Genomic DNA, 23,915 nt, shown 5'->3' on the forward strand with positions numbered 1-23,915 from the left:
GAAGCACTTACATTTGCGTGTGTGAGCGTGCATGTGTGTTAATGTGTGTGTGTGTGTGTGTGTATCCACTTTAGACACAGTTAGACATTCCTTCACTCCAGTGATCCTCCGAGGCAGCACATATGCACATCCAGGCTCTTTCTGAGATGCACGTGCTGCTTTGTGTGTGTGTGTGTGTGTGTGTGCGCGCGTGCACGTGTGTACATATGTGTGTGTGGGCAGCCTGCCTCCGCTGCCAGGATGTGTTAATCCGCTCGGCTGCAGATCCCAATCAGGGCGAAGGGGAAGGAAGGCAGGCAGAGGGAACATGACGAGCAGAACGCTAAAAGGCTGGCGGCGGAGGCGGGAAGGACAGCGGCCGAGGAAAGGGATGCCCTTCTTCCTGTAAGCGGCTCAGGGAAGGCTGATCTGAAGCCTCGCCGCGGGAGGGGGGGGGTTAAGACTCGGACAAATGTCCCGCTCAAATCAGGCCTTCAAGGAACCGACCCGGTCGTCTGCGATGAGACCCCCGGGACACGAGGAGGCGCCGCAGCTGTGGCCCCTCGGGGTCACTCAGACAAACACAACCCGCCACCTGAACTTCCGCCTGACCAAAAAACGACCCCAAACATCCTTGAAAATCATGGAACTCCCGGAAAGATTTCAGTCTGACTCTGACTGGGTGTTGAGATTAAATTCTTCCTCTTAAGTTTCCAGGAAACATTCAGCAGGTGCGATGAATCTGTCAGATTCATCGCCCCCTTTTTTGATTTCGTTTTTTTTTTTTTTTTTTGAATGTTCCGCTGGCTTTCTCGGCCCCGAGGGAGCCGACGCTTCCTCCGTCAGCTCCGACCCTCCGGCGGGGCTGGGAGAGGGGTCATTTGAGGGGTGACAGGAGGAGGAACTGGGGGAGGCCTGAATGGAGGCGTTGGAGTTGCGAGCAGCCGATGAGGTGGTCAGAAGACTCCTGGGAGCGAGCGAGCGAGCGAGGGAGGGAGGGAGGGAGGACGGGTGGGCGACTGAGCCGGGGAGCCAGGATGAAGAGGGGGCGGGGTTTGGCAGGAGTCGGCGGGCCAATCAGAGGCCAGTGTGAAGCTCAGTAGGGTGAATCTTACCCTGGCAACACAATGGAGAGAGAGAGAGAGGGAGGGAGAGAGGAAGAGAGAGAGAGGCAGGGGGGCGGGACGTGGACAGGTGAACAGATGGCAAACTCACTGATCTCAGTATTTGTGTGTGTGTGTGTGTGTGTGTGTGTGACAGCGAAATAAAGATGTCCATTTTTCCCTCCCCGGTTTTCATAAAACCCAACTTGATGAAGATCAGTTTCTCCCCCTAATCGATGAGCCGATTGATCAGCATCAATCTCCCAGAGAGATTCCCACTCGGCTGAAACGGACTAACCGGACTATTCCCATCACAGTCCTCTGCGTGGTGTGTTCGAGTGTCCTGTTGCCCGGCCGACATTCAGACGTCCATTTCAGCTGATTCGGTCTCATAACAACCAGCTGTAATTGTCACCCCTTGTGTGTGTGTGTGTGTGTGTGTGTGTGTGTGTGTGCATGCGTGCATATGGTGTGTGTGGGTGTGTCCTGTTTCTGCGGTGATAGCAGGAGGCAGCAGGTCCACGCCTCGACTATGGCCTCCATCACGCCTTTTAGAAGCTTCATTTCTATTTATTTTCCCCTTTGGTTCTCTGTTTTCAGGTCACAGCGGACAAACATACACACACACACAAACACACACCTTAAATGACATCAATATCAAACAGCGCCACTCTTATCAGGACGGACGCAGTTACCAGGCCGTCTGGTGCTTTATGGCTAATTCACCTGCCGCCGGCCCCCCAGGGCGCCGTTTCCTGTCGGCCGTGTTGTTGCACGCCGTTGAGTCATGCCCTCCTGCGGCGGCTATAGTGCGCCCTGCGCGTGGAGGCGGGTGTGATCGCATTTCGGCAGACACACGCTGGGCAGGTGTGTGTCAGACAACGGAGGCTATGAATCACAACCTGGTCTAAAGCCACACACATACATAGACCCAGAAACACACACACACACACACACACACCCTAATATTTTCAGGTCAGCTGTTCTATAAGTCATTTTTCCTGCTAATTTGGTGATTCCTCTGTAATCTATCAGATTATCCATGATCTCTCAGTGATGTCAAGGTTGGTTTTCAGAATAATCCCTGGAATATTGTTGAAATAAGTTTTTGCCAAGTTGTCGGGTAAATTCCCGCCACCCTGTGATCCCTCTAAGATATAATTCCCCCGCTGACTGTTATTACTATTTTCTGCCATGGAATTCTGTAAACTTCCTGTATTTTATTGTGTCCGTTTAGCAGACTGCTACCCGGTCTTGACAGACTTCCTTGATCCGGTCACTCAGAGTCTGGAGCCGCTGCTGGTTGTGCGGCCGCAGGCTCTCGGTGGCAGGAAAAGCCTCTTAACGCCAAATCTCGTTTAGCAGAATCCCGTCACAATAAGAGCCTCAGCTGGCCCGAGTTTTAGCTGCGGTGCTAACAACATGCTAGTAAACCCGGCCAAGAGATCGCACACGTCGGCCCACGGCGTGGAGCGTCACAACCGTTAGATCGGCGTTAAAGAGGGGATGGTTGACACCTGGAACCCCCCAAAATACACACACACGCACACACACAGGAGTTTTGGCTGTTTCACTTTCAGTTCCCCTCTGAGGTCGGTGCCTGGTGCAGAGGGCACGAGGTCAGAGGCAGGAAGTGTGTTTCCATCCCAGACTTTGCACCAGCAGTGACATGTATTTAAACCCCTCCTCCTCTGTGTCCCCCCCTCGCCGGCCGCTTCAGACGTTGCGAAAGAAAGGCTTTAATGGCTGCAACAGCCCCGAGCCGGACGGGGACGACTCCATCGACCAAAGCCCGCTAAACGACGACAAGTTCCGCAAGACGGAGGACCTGGACAGCCTGTTCAAGCGCTACGGCGTGAGTACCGCCATGTTTACCGCCATCTAACCTGTCTCTCCTCTCTCTCTCTATCCCCCTCTCTTTCTCCTCCTTCTCCGGTCGGGGGCGCGAAGGCTCTGAACAAGAAAGAGCACCGGGACTCTGAGAGCCCAGACCCCGAGGAGCCCTTCTCTCTCACCCCCCGCACTGAGGAGAAATACAAAAAAATTGACGAGGAGTTTGATAAAATGATGCAGAACTATAGGCTGTCAGTGAGTACCTCTCCAACCCCGCCCCCCTGCTGCTGCCGCTGGCCGCCCGCCGGAGGTCTCCGGCCGCTGACGGCGGCCTGACTACTCACACGGCAACCCCCTCCCACCCCACCTCTACCTCACACACGCACACACACACTTTCCCGCACATCATCACCCTTCCATGACCCGCCACATCATCAACCCGCCCCGCAGCCTCCCCGCCCGTCCATCACTTCCATCATTCTCTCCATCACCCGCTCCAGATGTGTTCCTCCTGAATATCAAAGCCTTTCTTTTCACGTCATTACTCAAACGATTTTCCGAAACCAGAGTTGAGGACGTCCGGTCGTCATGGAGCCGCTCGATGTTTGACCTGAAGAGTGGGAAGAACCCGGAGAGGTTGTTTTGGGCTTTTCTTTTGAAAGGCTCAGCACAGGAAATGGTTTTATTTTGAAAATCCGGCCCTCCTGACCGTTCCCCTTGACGGCCCTTCCTGATTTATTTCCTTCTTCCGTGCTGGAAAAGGCCATTAATGTCCGTTTTCATGAGAAGAGCTGGATTTACGGAGGAGCCTGTCTTGCCATTTTATAAACTTTAGAATGCGGTCAAACCAACAGCCTCTGGAAGTTTCGAAAACGCTCCTCTTCTCGCGTTTTTGATTTTTTAACAACACCGAACCATTAGGGAGCGGAAACACGGGACAGCTGCATCCTTGAAAAGCCTGGAAAGTCCTGGATCTGGCAGCAAATAAATGAACCGCCTCCCTCTTGAATCCCGCAGCCTCCAAACACGGCCCGACTTCCCTTTGGCTCCAAAGCTTCCCCCAGAATAGCACTCCAACACCCCCTCCCCCTCCCGGAGAGCTGCAGCTGCTGGCAGCCATGGATGCCAGTCCTGTGTCACCCCCCCCCCACCCACCAACACACCTTCCAGCCTCTGGGGGCCGCTATCATCGTAATCCCGCCGCCCCGGGGCCAGGGGGCGCTGCTACAAGCTTAATCCTACTTGTGCTTATGTGCTGAGGCCAGCCCCCTGCAGCAAAGGGGGGCGGAGAAGATGGATCCATCTCTGGGACTTTTCAGAAAATCCCTCCGGAGAAAGATGGAACATGGCACCAGATTCTTCTTCTGACTCCCGGATTCCATAAGGAGTCATTCACACGTCAGACGATCGGCTCGGAAAAGCATCCAAGAGGAAGAAGGAGAAGAGGTCCAGGACAGAGCTGGGAAAGACCAGGACCCTCAGGTCAACTCACAGAACAAGCTCTCTATGAGGTGAAGGAGAACGCGGGCGAGGAATTTCCAAATAAAAGCATGCCACATGGGGAAATGACTTCAACCAGAACTTCCTGTTCATCAGTTTGGAGTGTTCAAGCCTTTCAGCCAACCAAGGATCCAGATGGGAAGTGGTCTGGTCTCACAGGAAGTTGATCCTTCTTACAGGAAGTCAGACTTCGCCGCACAATACAGATCAGTCATTTCTCATATCAGACACCACTTATGGCTTCTTAAAGACCTTTTTTCAACCTCCCTATCCCTCCTTCCATCCCTCCCTCCTTGCATCCTTCCATCCTTCCATCTCCCCATCCGACCCCCCCCCCCCACACACACACACACACACACACACACTCACCCCCTTCCCCGCCTGGCGTGTGCAGTGGTTTGCTCGCTGCTGTGTCACTTTCACTGACTGACACTTCCCAGCATCCCGTCCTCCATGAAGGTTCTGAGGAGTTTGGGTTCCTTTGGGGTCTCTAGTTCCTCGTCGCCAAACGTCTGACATCTTTGTGGCGCTTACGGAAGATGTATTGGGTTCGAAGAGAGAAAACGTTGCACTTTCATATGAAGTAGGCGAGCGCTGAAGGGTGGTGGCGCCCTCCCCGCCCTCCTCCCGTAGCTGAGTCCCAGCAGGGCCCAACAACTGGCCCACTTTCCATGAATAGGACAGAACAGGGACAGGGTGAAGTGGGTCGAGCGGCTGGACCGGCCCGGGTCCCTGTCCTGGATTCCCAGGACCCCTGATACCACCGCCCGACCTGCCAGAGGTGGCGTCCTCCTCAGCGGATGCCAGCCTCTTGCTCTGTACAGATCGGATCGGTCTTTGCGGACACTCGGAGAGGAGCGACCTTCAAACCCGCTAGACGACCGAGGAGAAACCAACCCCCCCCCCCCCCCCCCCCGCAGCATGGCCCTGCTCAGAAGGAGTCTCTCACCATGTTGGGGGGGTGACATAATGTCAGGGGGGTGGGGGTGGCGGGAACACGACACGCACGAAACCAAATGTCACCATTAACCGGCTGCTGCCAGCAGTTTAACCCGGCATGAGGTGTGGAGCCCCCACCCCCCAGCCCCCACCCCCCCGCTGCACTGTGCATGCTGGAGCGTGTGTGTGTGAGTGTGTGTGTGTGTGTGTGGAGGAGCTCAGTTCCCAAACCTCAGGTTTCATGAATGTGAAACCCGACTTTTTCCATTTCTGTGCTGAAGTTGGAACTGGAAGCGATGAATCCTGCAGGGACTTTGACCTCTTCCTGTTTGAGCCACATTGAATGATATTTTATGTTTTTATTGAAAATTAATATCGGTCATTAAAACATCCTGAACTTTGATACCTCAGAGGGAACACCTGAAATGTTCCCCTTCAAAGTTTCCCGGTTTCAGTCATCAGACAGAAATGACCAGGGAAACGCTTTACCCTGATTGGCCGCCTGGTTTTGGAGGGACTCTTCTCTGATTGGCCGGCTCCACCCGCAAGCTTGTTTGCGCTGACCGATCACGATCATGTGCGTCCGTGCGATCGTGGACGCTGTCTAAGCCCCGCCCCTTCCTGTCTCTCCTCCAGTCTGCCGTCCCTCAGCCCACCTTCTCCATGCCGGTCACCGTGCCGGTGTCCAATCAGAACGCGGGGGCGGCCGCCCTCCAGTTCAGCAACAATCCCAGCGGTGCCCTGGTCACCACCACCTCCTTCGTCACCTCCACACTCACGGACCCCCGTCTCCTGTCACCGCAGCAACCGGCCCTGCAGAGGAACACGGTGTCACCGGGGTTACCGCAGCGACCGGCCAGTGCAGGTGAGACGCCACCGTCCGGGAGAAATTCCACAACTGATTCTGTAGGATGGAAAACAGAGAAGCATCTCGAAAACTTTGTGTGTGTGTTTGTGTGTGTGTGTGTGTGTGTGTGTGTGTGTGTGCTGGAGTGGAAACTGGGTTGCTGTGACGATAACGCTGCACCGTGTTGTGTGTCCGTCCAGGAGCCCTGCTTGGAGGAGACCTGGGGAACTCCAACGGAGCCTGTCCAAGTCCTGTTTGTAAGTCCACTTTCTGCGTGCACAACCAGCCCTCGCGCGCCTCCAGTCCGAGCCAATGGGTGGCCGCCATGTAGCGGCAGCGTCATCAAGACGATGGTGTTTGGTCGCGTGTCCGAGGTCGTCGCTGACAACAGCGGGCGTCGGTTTTAGGTCGAAGGCTCTCCGGTGGGCGGGGAAGAGGCGTTGTCATGGTAACCACGGGGATGACTGTGGCCGGGTTGTCCCAGACACAAGGTCACGTCCTTAAACGGGCCTTCCTGTCTGTCCGTGATATTCGTCTCCTCAGCGCCCCCTGCCGACGAGGCGGGGGCTACTCAGGTCAGAGCAGAACACGAACGGCTCTCCTGTAGGCCGTCAGATGGTCATCTGGTGTTTTCTGGTGGATAAAGACACGGGATTTTACTCTGAAAGCCAAAGAGTTTGGAGCTGAGCATCGATGGATCTGCAGGCCTTCTGGCCCTTGGTTGGGAACTTCTTAGCGGGCTCTCGATGTTTCCTCTTTTCATGCTAATTGTACTGGTGGGTTCTCTGTACGGTCACTCTAAAATGATTACCCGTGTCCATAACGGTGAGGGCGGAGGCCCCTCCCCTCCCCCTCGGAGCAGATTCTCAGAAGGAGAGGTTCTACATTGTTGGCAAGGAGAGCGAGGCCTGGAAACCAGCTGAAGAGCTTAGAAGGTCCAGATCAGATCACCACTTAAGCGAAACAAAGGGTTCCCATTAAACCCCCCGCTGCCCTGACATCAGTCCCCCCCCACCCCAACCCCCCTCAGCTGTTCCTTCTCGTCTTCTCATCGGACTAATCCCCCCAGTCTTGGCACAGGACTGTCCTCAGAGGTGACTTTGACGCTCCCCTTAAATCCCATTAGTCCAGCAGCAGTGAAGGAGGAGGTGGGTGTCTGAGGGCTGTGGAGATCAGCGCGTTAGTGTTTAGCTTCTCTACCTGGACCCCCCCGAGCCTCCTCGGGGTGCTGATGAGGAGCTACATAAGGACCTTCTCCTGGATCCATTAGCCCGTTTTTTGTTTTTTTTTTCCTCCAAAAGCCCTGGTCAAGGAGGTCCTCACGCGTACACTTCAGCGGTTCCATTGTTGCCGTGGTAACATCCCAACCATTTCAATTATGACCGGTATCCTGGCTCCAACACAGACTCGGTTATATAAAACCCCTTTAGCCAAGGTTGCCCTTAATTTTCTCCTGGAGGCCTCTATAGAACCTGGTGGGATAAAATACCTTACATTTTCCACTTACTTTCCACTGAAAGTGATCCAGCAGGTGGGATTTGTCCTTCATGCCTGGAGGTCTTGCTGAAGTTCCTTATCTTGGTCACTTTTCTCCATCACATCAGCTTGCAGGTGCGTCCGTTACCACGGATACGTAACAGGTGTCAGTATGTGTGGAAAAAGACCTCCACTTCCGAAGAGCCCAGACTTTTTCTCAGTTCTCCCCAGGCACTAATCCAGTACTACCAAGTACTGACCCTGTACAACAAACGTCCTCGGTAAATAACCCAACCCTGTGCTAACCTCAGCTGATTTTTGAACAGTTCTCCTCAGTTACAAACGCTAGGCCTTAGCTAACCTTTGCTAATTTTTGAAGAGTTCTCACTAAATAACCTTAGCTGTGTGCTATCCTTTGCTCATTTTCAAATAGTTCCAGTAAATAAACCAACCTCAAGCTAACCCTAGTTCATTTTTGAGAAGTTCTCCTCTGTCACCAATACTAGCCCTGAGCTAACCTTAGCAGTTCTCCGTAAATAACCCTAGCCTTTTGCTATCCTTAGCTCATTTTCAAACAGTTCCCCGTAAATAACCCGAGCCCTGTGCTTTTCTTAGCTCATTATTTTCAAACAGTTCTCTGTAAATAACCCTAGCCCTGTGCTATCCTTAGCTCGTTTTCAAACAGTTTTCCGTAAATAACCCAAGCCTTGTGCTAACCTTAGCTAATTTTCAAACAGTTCTCAGTTAATAACCCTAGCCCTGTGCTATACCTTGTTAATTTTCAAATAGTTCTCAGTGAATAACCCAACCGTGTGCTAACCTTAGCTAATTTTTGAACAGGTATCCTTAGTCACCAACTCTCGTCCTCAGCTATCCTCAGCTAATTTTTGAACAGTGCTCAGGAAATAACACTAGCCCAGTGCTAACCTGAGCTAATGTTTGAACACTTACAAAGGGCAACATTAATGTCCTCAAATGATGTAGGATTATTAGGTGTCCCTTTGTCGTCTGTGTGGCAGCAGACACTGTCTGAGGATGCTGAGAGCCGGAGGTCCTAACAAGAGGACCTACCAAAGCTCAGATGTTTGTGGATTCATCGCTGTTTCCAGGAGAACCCTGAGCAGGTGTCTGACATCCATGTTGCCAAATGACCCCGCCGTGGTGTCTGCCGAAGAACACAGAGTCTCCTATCTGATGGACGCTCAACCGTCGGCTGCTTTTCTGTCCGACTAAGAACATGTATTGATGGGGAGGTCGATTATTGATCGTCCAATTCCGATCAGGACAGATCCTAATCATTCCAAAGCAAAGAGCTGGTGGTGAGCGGAGGGCAGCGCAGCAAAGCTGGCAGAACAGCTTCCCCTGCTGGACAACCAGGGTCCCTGCTACCTTCCAGATCATTCACCCTGATCAACTGTACGATATTGGAGCCCCTAATTTACAGATTAATGACCCTGGATCAATTCTAGATTATTGGACCCCCAGATTTACAGATAATGAGCCATGAATCAGTTCTATATTATTGACCCTGGATCAGTTCTAGATTTTTGCCTTACTCGATTTATATATTATTGATCCTATATCAATTGTATATTATGACCCCCTTGATATACAGATTATTGACTCCAGATTATTTGCAGATTATTGGTCCTCTTCATATATAGATTATTGACTCCGGACTATTTGTAGATTATTGATCCCCCTTTGACACATACACTTCTAAGCCCAGAAATGTTGTAGATTATTGACCTCTGGATTATTTAACCTCGAGCCGCAGAACATGAGAGTTGGAGAATAACTGACCGGAAGTCTTTTTATTTCCTTCTCTCCCCACATTTCCTCCCCCCCTCCTCCCTCCTGGTTCTCAGCTGTCGTTCGGGGTCTCAGGGTTTTGGGAATGTCACTATTGACGTCACCCGTCATTCTTCGCATTCCCTGCTCGACCTCACGTAATGGGAGACATGACACACTCACACACACAAAGGACACACACTTGTGTACGCTGACACACATGGACACGCACTGATTTCCAGTCCGAGTTTAATTCCTAGCCCAATTGTCTCTTTCTATTAGGGGGACGTTTGTCTAATGTTTTCTGGCCGGATAGGCGGTCACAGATGGTCACCAATCACTGCAATGGCGTACAAATACCAATAAATAGACCAATCAAACTCTTTGATTGGTCAGTGATCGATGACGTGATGTTTCATCAGAATTCTCAGTCCCTTATTGTTAGGAATTCTCCTCTTTATTCTGGCCCCGGCACAGCTCTGGCGGCTTGTTGTTGTTGTCAGGGTCACTTTGTGTGTGTGTGTGTGTGTGTGTGTGTGTGTGTGTGTGTATGTGGTGTCACCCTGGAGTGTGTGTGACTGAGATGAAGCAGAGTCACATGCCACTGTCGTCTAGAGGCAGCGTCATGGAGAACTTCTATCTGCTATCTGGCTCGTACACACACACACACACACACACACACACACACACACACACACTAATTGTGTGCTCTGTGTGTGTGTGTGTGTATGCGTGTGCGTGTGTGTGTGTGTCTCAACTGGAAAGTCCCCCCCGCCACCTCTTCATACAGAGACTCTGTTTTAGACAGGCTGCTGTCTGCTGGAGGCTTGACATCATGACACCCCCCACCCCAATCCAGACCCACACACACACACACACACACACACCATCTGCTTCAAACAGGGGCTGCGTGGTGCAGGAAGTAGAGCAATCGTCTTTGGAACCAAGTTGTTCAATTCCTGACTCCTCCTAGTGTGCCAAAGTGGTGTTGAGCAAGACACTGAACCCCTTACTGCTCCCCTGGTGCTTTTGGATGGCATAAATAATTATTATCAAATTAAATTATTAAACCTGAAAGCTTATTAAAGTCAATCAGTGTTTTTGTCTGGTAAAGGATGTCTTGAATGGCATCTCTGTGGGTCAAAGGTCCAGAAGGTTTCCTCAAAGTGAGAAGGTTCTGGGTCCTGATCTGGACTCTGAGTTCTCTTCAGGTTCTCCGTCGTCCCTGCACATTGTTTTCTGTAGACGTTCACACGTCTCAAAGCCAAGAAGTCATGGATGAAGCAGAGACCGGTGGAGATCGGAGGGCCGTTTTCCATGACGGGCTGCTTCTGCGTCTGGAGAACGAAGACATTTTACACAGATGGCGGGCGGGCATGATAGCATCACACATTTGCGACGTGTGTGTGTGGGGGGGTGGAATCAGGGTCACAGCGATGCAATGCGCTAATGAGGACGCACACAAAGGGACGATTGTACACGGCAGGTAGCTGACAACACACACATACACACTCTGAATCCGTGTCTCCGTTTCCACAGCCAACGGCTACATCAGCGCCAGGGCCTCCCCAGGCCTCCTCTCCGTCGCCAATGGCAACAGCCTGGGAAAGGCGGTGCCGGCCAAGTCCCCGCCCCCGCCCAGCCCTCAGATGGTCAACAGCCGCAAGCCGGACTTGAGAGTCATCACCTCGCAGGGCGGCAAGAGCCTGATGCAGCTGGTGAGAAACAACACCCTCCGCCACACACACACACACACACACACACACACATACACACTCATACATGAGGCCTAAAGTTAACCAAGAGGACATAAGTACTACTTGAAGTAGTGGTAGTGTTTTGTTATTGTGAAGGTTTGATTCCCTAGTATTTCTCTACTGAATGTCAATCAAATCAACCCCCCCCCCCCTTCTGGGAGGCAGGTAGAAGGTTTAACGGTGTGTTTTCTCCTCCCGGTGCAGACGGAGGAGGAGCTGGAGCTGGTGAGTGAGGAGGCTCTAGACTCCTAGAACCTCCAACCTGGAGGAGCATGAGTGTCAGAAGGATAGAGGGACAGTGCAGTGCGCATGCGCAAAAACACTCACACTCACATAGAAACACACACATCCATGTAGAGACCCACACTCATACTCACATGGACATAGACACACAAGTAAACTGTGTGTGTGTGTGTCCCTGCTCAGCATGTGCATGTAAATTTCACCTGAGTGCTGGTGCTCTGAGGATCACAGAAAGACACACACACACACACACACACACACACACACACACATGCACATACACACACACCCATCCGCCTGCATGACTTCCTCTCGCCATGGTGCCTGTCATTACACCTTCCTATGTGACGATAACCCCGTTGCCTTGCCGACGAGGTGTGAGAGTGTGTTCTGACCTGTGAAAGCTTCAAGCTCACCAGCTGGGAGGCAGTAGATGCAGCCAGGGCCGGCCAGCAGGGGGCTGCCACCCCCCCCCCCCCACTCCCCCCGACGTTTCAATAGTTAAATGAAGAGAAGGAGATTGTTGTACAGATTCACAGCCAATCAGAGTTGTTCTGGTCCAAAACGATGGCCACTAGTTGTGTGGAACACGTCCAGAGCTTCTCTGGAGAACAGGGGTGTTCACAACCAACAAAGAAGAAAGAAGGTCATATTCAACATGGTGGAAGAGAACTGTCAGGAAGACTGCTCCATTAGCGCCGACGGGCTGGAGCCGTAAATCATGGATAGATGGAGATGTTCCTTGCGTGACCCGCCTCTGGTCTTCATCGTCGGCATCAGCACATTCATCCTCTTCCTCCCTCTCTTCCCAGAACGCGCAGCGGCTAGGCGGCTCCCAGGTGGCACAGCCCCTCACCACGCCGGTGGTCTCCGTGGCAACGCCCAGCCTGCTAGCGCCCTTCTCTGGCATGCAGACGGCCTACAACACCGGTAAGACAGCCGCCGATCGTCCGTAACCCAGATCCGTTATTGGTTTGAACATCTGTCTCAACTCCTCAGTCATCTGGAAGGTTCTATAGGGTTCAGAATATAAGAGACTCCTCTCGAACCCCTTAGAACCAGGTCAGAACACTAGTTCTCCAGCTCTGAAAAGTCACTCGTTGCTCATGACTGTGTGATTGATGGCCGCCAGATCCGGGCCAAGCTCCGCCTCGTGCTCCAACACCGGTTCTGACTGGCTACTGCCTCTGTGAGAACCGTCTGAAGTCATTTAAAGTTCAATTTCCCCCTAAAAATGGTGTTAATGGTGTCCGTGCGGTTGCCGATGGCGTTGCGAAGCTGTTGGGGAGGTGCGGGCGCTGGCGGCGCGGCGCCTCAGCCGACCATGAATATTCACTTTGTTCATTGTACCACTGATTCCACTTCAAAGGTCTCCGTTAATATGGAGCAGCACCGATGAATATTGATGCTGAGAGCAGTGTGATGTAAAACAATCCCCCCTCCCCTCCTCAGAGTACCAGCTGACGAGTGCAGATCTCACCGCGCTGCAGACGTTCACGCCGCCGGGGTTGGTGCCTGGCAACATGGCTGCCTGGCAACAGCAACAGCAACCGGCCGTCACCCAGCAGCAGCAGCAGCAGCTCAGCCTGGCGTCGCTCGGCAACCTGGTGTAAGATGATTTTATTTCTCCTCGCCACTTTTCCCCGTTCCTGCACCGGGGCGCGCTGACCTTTGACCCCTGACACCACGTGAGAGGCGGGCGGTTCGGTGCGATGGCGTTAATAGATGCACATGAAACACTACGAGCTCTTCATCTTCATCTTCACAGTGACCTACATTTCTGCTCCCACCGGAGAGCCGCTCTGATTTATGTGCTGCTGCAGAGGCACACACACACACACACACACACACACACACACACAATTACTGACGGGCTGAGAACCCCCCGCAAGTTTGCTCACTTCAGGGCAGAACTTAACCCAAACACACACACGCACACCTACACAGACACACACACAATCATATGCACCCACACATATACAAGAACACACACACACAACACAAGCACACTTAACTTGCACTGTGATCATATGTACACACACACACACACACACACTTGTCAGAAGTACAAGTCCAAGTTCAAAGGCCTTTCATATCTTTCTAAAAGTCCCTTATTACTAACCTTTTTATTTTTCTTTATTCAATGGAGGATTTGTGACTCCAGTTTTATTTACTTTTTCTATTATTTTATTATTTATTCTGAAAGTACGAATTATCTTGATTTGTTCTGTTTTGGTTTAAAAAAAAAAAACTTGTTTCTCAGACACACAATGTATCACCTCACCTTTGTGGCCTTCATGACACCCTCAGGCTCCAGTGTGTCAAAAAACATAAAGCGTGGTGTCCACTTCATTTAAATGTCAGAGCCTTGACATCTGCAGCCACCGTTGAGGCTGGAGGGGCTGGACTGCTGCTCCCCATGAAAAGACAGAGATAAATAAAAATTTTACTCTAATTAAATTACTCTCACTATATTTCTAAACATGTCTGACAGTCAGTTCAAGAACTTCCCTCTGAAATAGATGTTAAAACATTGAGTTCAAGACTCTGAACGCAGCAAACTGTGGACTTTGTTGTCTGACGGAAATAGTTTTGTGAAGAAACCAACTCGGAGAAGAAGTTTAAGTTTGATCGGATGCAGACGAGCTGTTTGACTCAACTCCAACCTCAGGATGCGCTGATGAATACCTCAGTGAGGAGGAGGCAGGGACAGGGTGAAGGTCATTTGAAGGTCACTCACTGAAATGTCTGCTGGAGATTCAGTCGATGTTCTGACCAGCTTGTCTGCACACACACACACACACACACACATAGGAGTCACGCCACTTCTCTTGGCCCACATCATTTCTCACATGCGAATGTACACACACACACACACATACACACACATACAAACACTCAATCCACCTCTCTGCACACACACAGACACACACACATATAGACCACTTCATCACAAATCATCGGCCCACTTTGTCTCTCCGTTTCTCCCTCTCCCTCACACACACAAACACACACACGCGCAGGCACACACACACACACACACACACACACACACTGGCACAGAGGCTCGGCTCAGGTAGATGGATGGTGGTGCCACGGGCTTGTGTTACCATGGCAAGGGAGAAGAGCCGAGTCAGCGTGCCGGTGGCAGTGATGAAGGCGAGGCTGCTGCAAGGACTGACTCCCAGGACGCCTCGCCACTCGCTGCCTTCGGGTGTGTGTGTATGTGTGGAGAGACAGGTCACACGACTGCCTGGCGCCCGACGTCGCCATGGCAACGCTCAGGGGAAAGTGAGCCGGTAGCCTTTCAAAGCGATCGGAAATCAATAAAAGATATTTCCGCGGAGGTGACGGGACCACTGCTAGAGCGAGGATCACCGACGAACAGGCCCAGAAGGTGGCGTCATAGAACTTTGGTGGCAACAGGAAATACTTCTACTTGTGTTTGCAGGGTCACCTCCGGTGTCGTTCAACCGTTCAATGCACTGCACTGACCTCTGACCCCTCTCCTCGCCCTCCCCTCCCCTGCAGGCCGGTGGGTCACATCCCTCAGGGCGCTGCGCTGACCGTCAACACCAACCCCAACGTCAACATCAAGTCGGAACCCGTGTCTCCGAACCGTGACCGCAGCACCCCCAGCTCCACCGGGGGTGGGGCGCAGGTCCACGGCGGGGGCCTGGTGGCGGTGTCGTATCCCGGGACGCTGCGGCTGGAGCCGGGGGGTCAGGGCCGCTCACCCGTCGACAGCCTGAGCAGCAACGGCAGCTCGTACGAGGGCAGCGACCGGGACGACGGCGCCCAGGGGCGGGGCGGGGGGCCGGACTTCCACCAGCAGGGCGGCCCCGGCGTCCCGCAGCCCGCGATGGTCCTGCTGCGGCCCTCGTCGGCAGAGCCGCCCGAACAGGACGGCGCCGCAGTCAAGAGGATGAGGCTGGACGCCTGGGTGACATAGAGCGCCGCTGACGGACGGACGGACGGACGGATGGACGCTGTGGACAGGGAGGTGGAGATGCGTTGTTGTGTAGAAGCCCCGCCCCCCCCTTTGACCTCCTGCCCCCCTTCACACTCAGACACACACCGATCCCCGGACGGCACGCATGCAAACGCACGCACCACGTGGACAACGTGCACAATCACTCACAACACATTTACTCGGTGCAGGTCGACGGTCTGCACTGGCTTCTCAAGCCCGGGGAGCAGACAGTGTTTCCCAGCGTGCGGCGCTCTGGGCCGTCCAATCAGAGCTCAGCCCAAAGTCAAAGGCCGGAGAGACAGGAAGCTCTTTGAAAACAAAGATCCACTTTAACACTTAAAAAAAAAACAAAAAAAAAACACCTGTCCAAAAAGCAAAATTTTTAAAAACTAAATATTTGGAAATATTTCAAATCAGATTTATTCTTATTTATTTAACGTGAAATATCCCCCGATTCCCTGCCTTGTTTTCTTGTTAATTTAAGTTATTTCTCCCCGTCCCTCGGGCTGCTCTCGTTCTCCTGCAACTTATTTATTGTCCGGTAGAAAGATTTCCAGGGGAACCTCCGGTAGAGTCTCAGCTTTGAGAAGGTCGGAGGTCTCTCATCCTGGGCGTGAGCTCCTTATGTCGTTCTCCCGAGGGCCCCGGCGATGAAGAGGAATGTAGACGGACAGCTGGTCCCCGAGGAGCCTACAGCGCCACCTACTGGCGGCTGATCCTCCTTCATCCCCGGGAGGCTGAGGAGGGTTCCACTCTTTTCATGGAAAAACAACTACAAGTTCTGACTGTTTGGATCTGTTTTGATGTTAAAGACACTAAAGAGAGGTAGAGGCCCCGTCCCGGAGGCCCCGGTAGGTCATCGTGGTCGCGGGGGAGCCGGAGGACGAGGGCGCTGCCAAGGTTTCAGACTCTTCTTTGATTCAGGGATGAGCTGCAGCAGCTCGACGACGCTGAGCGCTTCGCCCGCGGCGTGGCGACCGCAGAAGCCGAGGAACACGTGTGCGTGTGTGCGTGTGTGTGTGTGTGTGTGCATGTGCGTGTGTGTGTGCGTGCGTGTGTACGGGTCTGTTTTATACGGTCACCATTGAGACAGTTTGATAGCTGAACACCTGCGATGCACAGCTGACTTTATTTTTGTGAGTCCCACCGAGAGGGGGGCGGGGCATCGGGAGGGTCAGGACCATGGCGGCGAAATATGACGGAGGTGGCCATCTTGTCGCCGCCATCTGCTGTTGCCGCACCTCTCCCCAGAACAGGGTTAAATAACTGGACAGGATGAACAAGAGACCTTCTCTTGCCATTTTTTCCGAGTGGTTACATATATATGTGTATATTTTTATGCGTATACATATATATGTGTGCATGAACCAGATATCTACCTTCTCAGAAGACGAAAGTGTGATTGTGCTGTCTGCAGGTCTAATCCCCCACAGTTCTGACCTGGACATGTTTGGGGGGAAAAAAGTCAAATCATCGTTCAATTCATTGCAGATTTGGAAAATAGTCACCTTAGAAGCAGAGGAATCTGGGGGGAGAGTTAGTTTGTGCATTATTAAAATTTTATGTTCATGAAACCGTCAAAAGTGAAAGTCACACCTTTCGGAGAATTTTATCTTTTAGTGTTGTTGGTTTTTTTCCCTCCAGTTTGCGGAGAGGCGGGCGGTGGAGTCGGGAGGAGGCCTCAGCGCAGGGACTGTAAATAGCGGCGAGCCGACAGGACGATCTCCTGCAGCGGAGAGGGGAAACTAAAAGCCGTGATTCTCAGTGGATTAGACTGTTTGTTCCTATTTATCCTGTAAATAAGATGTTCTCTGTCCACCAGCCACAAGGGGCACTGCAGAGGTGGAGAGGAAGACGTAGCCGTGGCGACTCGGACTGTTCAGAGCGAGCAAAGTGTAGGAAGGCACTTTACCCTGACACACACATGAACACACACACACACACACACACACACAGTTGGCCTGGAACTGCGGTGACCGATCAGGGCTCGTCCTCAGTTGAATGGTCATTTGCTCCCTGAGGGAGGAAAGATCTGAGACGTTGCGATGAGGAGGGTCTGCGAGGAGTGCGACGGGACGAAGGCCGGTGCCTGTCACCTGACGGTTTTCTGGCTGGGGATTGGTCGGCCGTTCAGGTTGTCCCTGGCTGGTCACATGACCTGGTTCTCCTCCATTTCAGGTGTTTCTCAAATGTTTGATATACATCTGTTGAGTTGTCATAGTTGCAGGAGCCTTGGAGAGTCTCAAAACCCTGGGTTTTTGAATGCGGTCTGGTTGCCAGAGGGTCTCGCAGGCTGACTGGTGACGTGGAAGGGTTATGGATGGTTTTTGGCTTGTTAGGAAAATTATGTAACCTGTGGTGTGTCGGCCTTGCAGCCCTGCAGACAAAACTAGCAGTGTTATGGTGTTGTTATCCCGCACACACACATCTGTGTGTGTGTGTGTGTGTGTGTGTGTGTGTGTGTGTGTGCGTGTGATGGGGAGTCATGTGGAGGTGAAGGGCCGTGGTTTGAAAGCGTGGAGTGAAAGATTCCTCTTTTTTTTTTTTAATCCTGAAAACGTCCTAAAAGGAGGTTCCTCTTTAATCCCGAGGCTTCCACTCCTATCTTTTAATGATGGCGTCCCAAGTCAGTACCCCCGTCTCTCTCTCTCACACACACACACACACACACACACACACACACACACACAGACGCACACCGATCACTGCATTTCAAAGTGACACTGGTCACTCCGTCCAGATGGAGGCGCCGTTCTCAGCACAGGAAGTCGGACCTTTAATTTGCAAAGTCACCGTCAGACTTCCTGTGAACAGTAGTCCTACAGAGCAACGGAAGCAATAATGAGCAGAGAGATTGTAAATATCATATTCTTTTATTTATTTCCTTTTCCTGCAGATCAGTGGCTGACGATGTCTCCCAGTAAGCAAGGGTAGATAATCAATAGATTGATGAGAGACTGATTATTGGCAGGCCATCAATCACCGATATCCATCGATGCTTTGGACTCTTAATTTATTCTAATTCTACTGGATTTGGAAAAATAGGTCAAAACAACCTCCTAACCTGTGCCTGGTCACACACACACACACACACACAGACACTGACACACACCCTTCCCCTCAAACCTCTGAGCTTCGAACAAACCATCCTCCTCAGCGCCGCCTTTAAGCCATAAAGTTATTTCGTTGTATTTGGGAGCGAAGCGGGCGTCTGGCCACGGGGGGGCGCCTTCCCCCCAACCAGACAGACAATCGCGATGCCGGGGGCTCTTCGCTGCTCCCCCAGGAGAGGGGAGGGACGGCGCGCCCTCCAGGCCCAGTGTCGGCGACAGCCTATTCGGACCCTTGGAATCAATAGCTTTATTGATTATCGGTTTCTGCCGGCACAGCCGTCACCGCTGCTCGCTGCCGCCGCTAGACACAACCGCGCTTTTCTCTTGTGTAGCTTAGCTGTTTTATTTGGACATTTACTTTTAATAACAAATCTATACATATATTTTGATTTTTTTTTTTTTTCCGTGTGTGTGTGTGTGTGTGTGAGTGTGTGTTGGGGGTATTTGTTTTTGTTTTTGATAAAGGGGTGTTACTGACGTTGCACGATTTTCTGGCGTGGGGGCAGTGACGTTGACGACGCGAGCTATGACGCTTCGATGCTGCAACTTTAGTCCTATTTAATGCACAAAACTTAGTCCACGTGGGGAGGGGGGGTCACGTCGAATATTTCCGACAATGATGTCAATGCATGGGCGTTCTTTCTTTCGTTTTATTTTTTTTTTAGTCTTTTTTTTTTTTTTTTTTTAAACAAGCGAAGAGTGAGTCATGTTATAGGAAATAAACATGTAATAAACACACAAATATACTTCACGCATAAAAAATACATTTAAGGATTTAAATTTAAAAAAAGAAAAAAACTGTTTAAGATAAATGATAGCTAATATATTGTGTTGGGCTAGTCTGCTTCTTTTGTTCTAAAGATACATCTGTTGGTTTTTTTTTCGAGAATGATATACAGTTTGTGTATATTTTCATAAATAAAGTATGCACTGATATGTTATTACAGATTCTATACTGCTTTTACAAAACAAAGTGTTTGTTATTGTACCAAAGTATACATTGGTCCCCTCCGACCCCTCTCCTCTTTTTGCGTATGTTTTACCGTATTTTATATATTAAATAGACAAGTTGACCTACAGTCCTGGCCCGGAGTCTTTTCTTCTTTCCTGGCTGCAGTAGCGCCGCCAGGCCACAAGAGGGAGCCAAAGAAGACGCCCTGAGCCTCATCTCCCCTGGTGAAGTAATCCTCGGGTTCGAAGTAATCTCTCCAGGCGGGAGGAGGGGAGGGGTCCTCATGTCCCCTTTCTTTTCTCCTGACATCCATCCTCCCGGCGTTGTCTGGAGGAAAAGGTTCTGGCCTTCGCAGGTTCCCCGCCGTCTGCGTTCATTCAGGGAATTTGATTTTTCAGAACTGATTTGCAGGCCGTGGCTTCCTGTTTCTGCTGCTGTAACTGTGGAGGCGTTGTAACGTGACTGGCCATGAGCCGCTCCTCTACTTCCCGTCTGTTCCCACACACAGGAAGCTAATAATAAGATGTGATCGGTGGCTTCCTGTCTCGGATGGAGGCGCTTTTCTCTGACATCGGTCTTCCATCATCCTGCTCTCTAGCAGCAGAGGAGCTCCGGCCTCTGGGGGCCGCCAGAGGACCGCTCAGACCGTGGATTTGATTTCCATGTTTATTGTGGAGTGGCGGCACGGTGGCGCCTCCTCACAGACAGAAGGTCCCTGGCCTTTCTGTGTGGAGTCTCCATGTTCTCCAGCAACCCTGCACCAGGAGTGTTCCTCCTGGCTGATCTTTGGAGGAGTGTTCTTCTTCTGTCACGTTCTCCTCAGTATCTGCTGAAAGCATTACGAGGAACATCAATGTAAGGATGTTTTTTTTTGTGGCTTGTGCACTCAAGGGCTGAGATGGATTGTCAGGACGTTGAGAAGCTGTCAGGTCGGAGGAGGAGGAGGAGTCTCCTCTTCCTGGACGTGTCCTGCTGCCAGGGCTGCTAACTTCATTACCATCATTAGATTATGTTGAGACCACACGCACACTGAAAGGAGACAAAGTAAACCTGCCATGTGTATCCATGGCGACGGTGGTCGGAGCAGTGGTGTGGTGACGATGACGGACAGATCAGAATCTCCGGAAGGTTTTCTGGTTCCTGCTGGAGGAGAAATAGCAGAGAACATGAAGATGCTGCCTTCAAGGTCCTCTGGTAAATCTGAGCTTTCGTTTGCACTTTTTTTTTCTTCGTTTGAAGACTTTACGTTCCCAGGCTCTCCAAGGCTCGTGGACGCAGGAGAAGGTTCCGGAGCCGGGGAGGTGAAGCTCCATAGCCAGTATATGGGCTGACTCAACCAGGATGCCCCCCCACCCCACCCTCCGGCTCGGATCTATTTCCAGCCCTCGTTGGGGTCCTGCTGATGAAACCCTCTGAGGGCCGGTGCAAGAGCCAACGCCCCCCAGCTGATCTTCTGGGGACCTTTGGAAAACACCAGTGGTGGGCAGTCAGGGCCTGCAAGGCCTTCTCTGCTGGCCTAAAAATAATATCTGAATCACAAATGTTAATTATATTTTGTCCATGAATAATTCCAAATGGTCTTTTCAATTCCTTTCATCGCTTTCCCCCTGGTTGTGTCGCTTCCAGACATGCATTTTCATATCAAACCATTTAAACAGTCACATTTCAGCCATCATCTGTTGCCAGGCAGGGTCAAATTCAAAGAACTGCCTGGCGGGGGGGCCGCACAATCAGTTCGTCAAGCCCTTCACCCAAAAACATAAGTGTTGATGACGCTGTTGCTTCAACCAATCATATTTTGAGTTAGCGACATCAAAGCCTTTAGCAGGCTACAGCAATGTCAGCGTAATTCACACCCTCTGATTGGATAGTCAGAGCAGACAAGAGTATTAGCAAGGAGAACCGTACTAGCGAGCTGCAAACAGAAGCATAGTTGTGTTTATTCAATATCAGTTTTGTCAACCCACAATGGCTGCAGGAGAAGAAACGGATTTAGTCGGTAATATATTGTCAAAGCCATTTTCTAGTTGTTTTGAAGAAAAGCTGGATATAGTAAAGAAAGGTCAGGCAACACCTAAGCTAGCAAATCTGTCACAACCAGGAAAAGGATTTGTCCGACATTTTCAAGCCACGAATTATGACCGGTACCCCGGGCTCCCAGGCTCCGAGGTACACTGCCACTGCAAATTGTATTGCTCGGAGCGCGTAGAGCTGAAGCGCACGGATAATGTGTATGACAGAATAATTGAACTCTTTTCCAGGAAAGACAGGAGGATGGATTTTGTCTACAAATGATCAGAATTTTTGGTGAGTAAAATGCTGCTATTTTTCTAAATAATACTGCAAGTTTATACATTTATTATTGGTGCCTTTTATGTGTCGCAGCTGTTTGCTGTAAGGGCATGTATCGTGGCTACTGTATGTTTTTGTGTCTCCCGCCACGGGACCGGACTTTTGTCCCGGTGTGTTCACATTTCTTTCAGGGAAAAACGTGGCAATGGTCAGGAACTGATCAAGCAAGAATGATTTATTCAAAGTCAGGAAATACACTTACGAGATATCCCGGGCCAGAGATATCCCAGGCTAAACCGAGGAGGCGCGGCCATTTTATAGCATCACCTCAACGATCGGGTTTACTTCCTAATTAGGACTTGTTTCACACACTTTTGGAATTTGGGCACTTGGGGTGCCGGGCCGCGCCCCGGACAAAGCCGTGGGGTGTGTGATCCATCAAGCGTGGGGGCTGTTGGCCATCCCTTTGTCGTCACGAATTATAACACCACACGAGTTAACTATCTCCGATGCACCTCTCTTTATACTGCATTTCTGCATAATAAAATATTTTTTTTATAGCCATAAACTAATTATTGGTGGGTGGATTGATTCGGAGCACGACTGAAGGCCTAGGTGTAAAATGCACGACCCGCCACTGGAAAACACACATGAGGTTTGTTGTGTTCAGGAGCTTCTGGTAGAGGAAGACTCTGGGTTCCTTCCGCCTGAGTCCCTGCTGACAGAATACCCCCCCACCCAGAAACGGCCGCCATTGTTCAGCAGTGACTAATGAATTGTGTGTGTGTGTGTGTGGTGGTGGTGTTGGGGGGGCAGGAAGTCTAGGGGGTTTCTCACATTGTTGAACCCCCCCCCCCCCTTCCCTGGAACTGGTGGGACGACCAGCAGAGGACTGGACACGTGGACTCAAACAGCTGCTGCCCCGCCCCCCCATTACTGCTAGACCTGATCCGTTTATTGAATCCCTTTGGCGATTCAATAAGTGGATTGTCCTCTGTGTGTTTCACCAGACATCAGTCGATCATCGGGAAAAATCAGCAGGAAGGAGACTGGGACGCCCCGGCACATGGTTCAGTCTCTCAGCGCTCAAATGATTTGGTCAAAATGTCCTGAAAGTTCAAAAGATTCAGTCAAATGTCCCGAAGGCTCAGATGAATCCATCAAAACGTCCTGAATATGTAAATTATTCAGTCAAAATGTCCTGAAAGCTCAGAAGATTCAGATTACACTTTTAAAGGCTCAAATGATTCAGTCAAAATGTACTGAAGGCACAAAAGATTCACTTAAAATGACTAAAGGTTCAAATGAATCGGTCAAAAAGGCCCAAATGATTCATGGAGGTTCTCAGTTGTACAGCTCATGGTTAATTCTGGTCCAAATCTTCTGGTCTTGGCAACTGGACTTGAATTTCTTCACTTGAAGACATTTCACCCCTCATCTGAGAGCAAAATAACCCCCCCTACATCTAGTTTCTGCAGATCAACTCTTCCACTTACACATCATGCCACCATAACCCAGACCCGTCCAAAAACCTGGCAGTTATATTCGAAAACTCCCCGTAGGTCTTGAGAACTGAAGACGCCTCTCTAATGAGAGGTGAAATGTCCTCAAGTGAAGAAATTCAAGTCTAGTTGCCAAGACAAGAAGATTTCAACAAGAATTCCCAGATGATTCAGTCAAAATGTGTTAGGGCTCTAACGATTCGGTCAAAATGTCCCGAAAGCTCAGATGATTCAGTTAAAATGTTTAAAGGCTCAAATGATTCAGTCAAAATGTTTTAAGGCTCAAATGATTCTCTCAAAATATCCCAAAGGCTCAGATAATTCACTTAAAATGACTAAAGGCCCAAATGATTTTGTCAAAAGTCCCAAATTCTTCAGTCAAAATGTCTTAAGGCTCAGATAATTCACTTTAAATGACTAAAGGCTGAAATTATTCCATCAAAATGTCCCGAAGCTTCAGACTATTGAGTAAAAATAGAATAAGGCTCAAATGAGTCAGTCAAAATGTCCTGAAGAAGAAAACGCCGGAAGGGTCAAGATAAAAATACGAGATGAGGACAGCCCCCCCCTCCCCCCCCGAAACCAAAAAAAAAACAGTCCGGACACAAAGGGAGG

At 50.8% G+C, this 23,915-nt stretch overlaps 1 protein-coding gene across 7 annotated transcripts in view; it reads left to right on the top strand.

Moving 5' to 3' along the window:
• Window positions 1-15,516, top strand: part of mef2d (myocyte enhancer factor 2d) — a 48,382-nt gene extending 32,866 nt beyond the window's left edge. For 2 of the 7 annotated variants that reach the window (XM_086153901.1, XM_086153900.1), the window contains exons 4-11: window positions 3,033-3,170; window positions 5,991-6,219; window positions 6,402-6,458; window positions 11,008-11,186; window positions 11,430-11,450; window positions 12,281-12,398; window positions 12,921-13,077; window positions 15,000-15,516. In XM_086153901.1, coding sequence (XP_086010027.1) covers window positions 3,033-3,170; window positions 5,991-6,219; window positions 6,402-6,458; window positions 11,008-11,186; window positions 11,430-11,450; window positions 12,281-12,398; window positions 12,921-13,077; window positions 15,000-15,420 — 1,320 coding nt within the window. In that variant the 3' untranslated portion in view covers window positions 15,421-15,516. Of the gene's footprint in view, window positions 1-2,802; window positions 2,938-3,032; window positions 3,171-5,990; window positions 6,220-6,401; window positions 6,459-11,007; window positions 11,187-11,429; window positions 11,451-12,280; window positions 12,399-12,920; window positions 13,078-14,999 lie in introns of all 7 variants that reach the window. The other 5 variants (XM_086153905.1, XM_086153904.1, XM_086153907.1 and 2 more) reach the window with 4 other exon arrangements.
• Window positions 15,517-23,915: the final 8,399 nt, after the last annotated feature.

The sequence above is a fragment of the Fistularia commersonii genome, chromosome 10 (assembly GCF_037954325.1).
Source record: "Fistularia commersonii isolate RoL2024-O1a breed Wild chromosome 10, RoL_Fcom_v1.0, whole genome shotgun sequence".
Taxonomy (NCBI): Eukaryota; Metazoa; Chordata; class Actinopteri; order Syngnathiformes; family Fistulariidae; genus Fistularia; species Fistularia commersonii.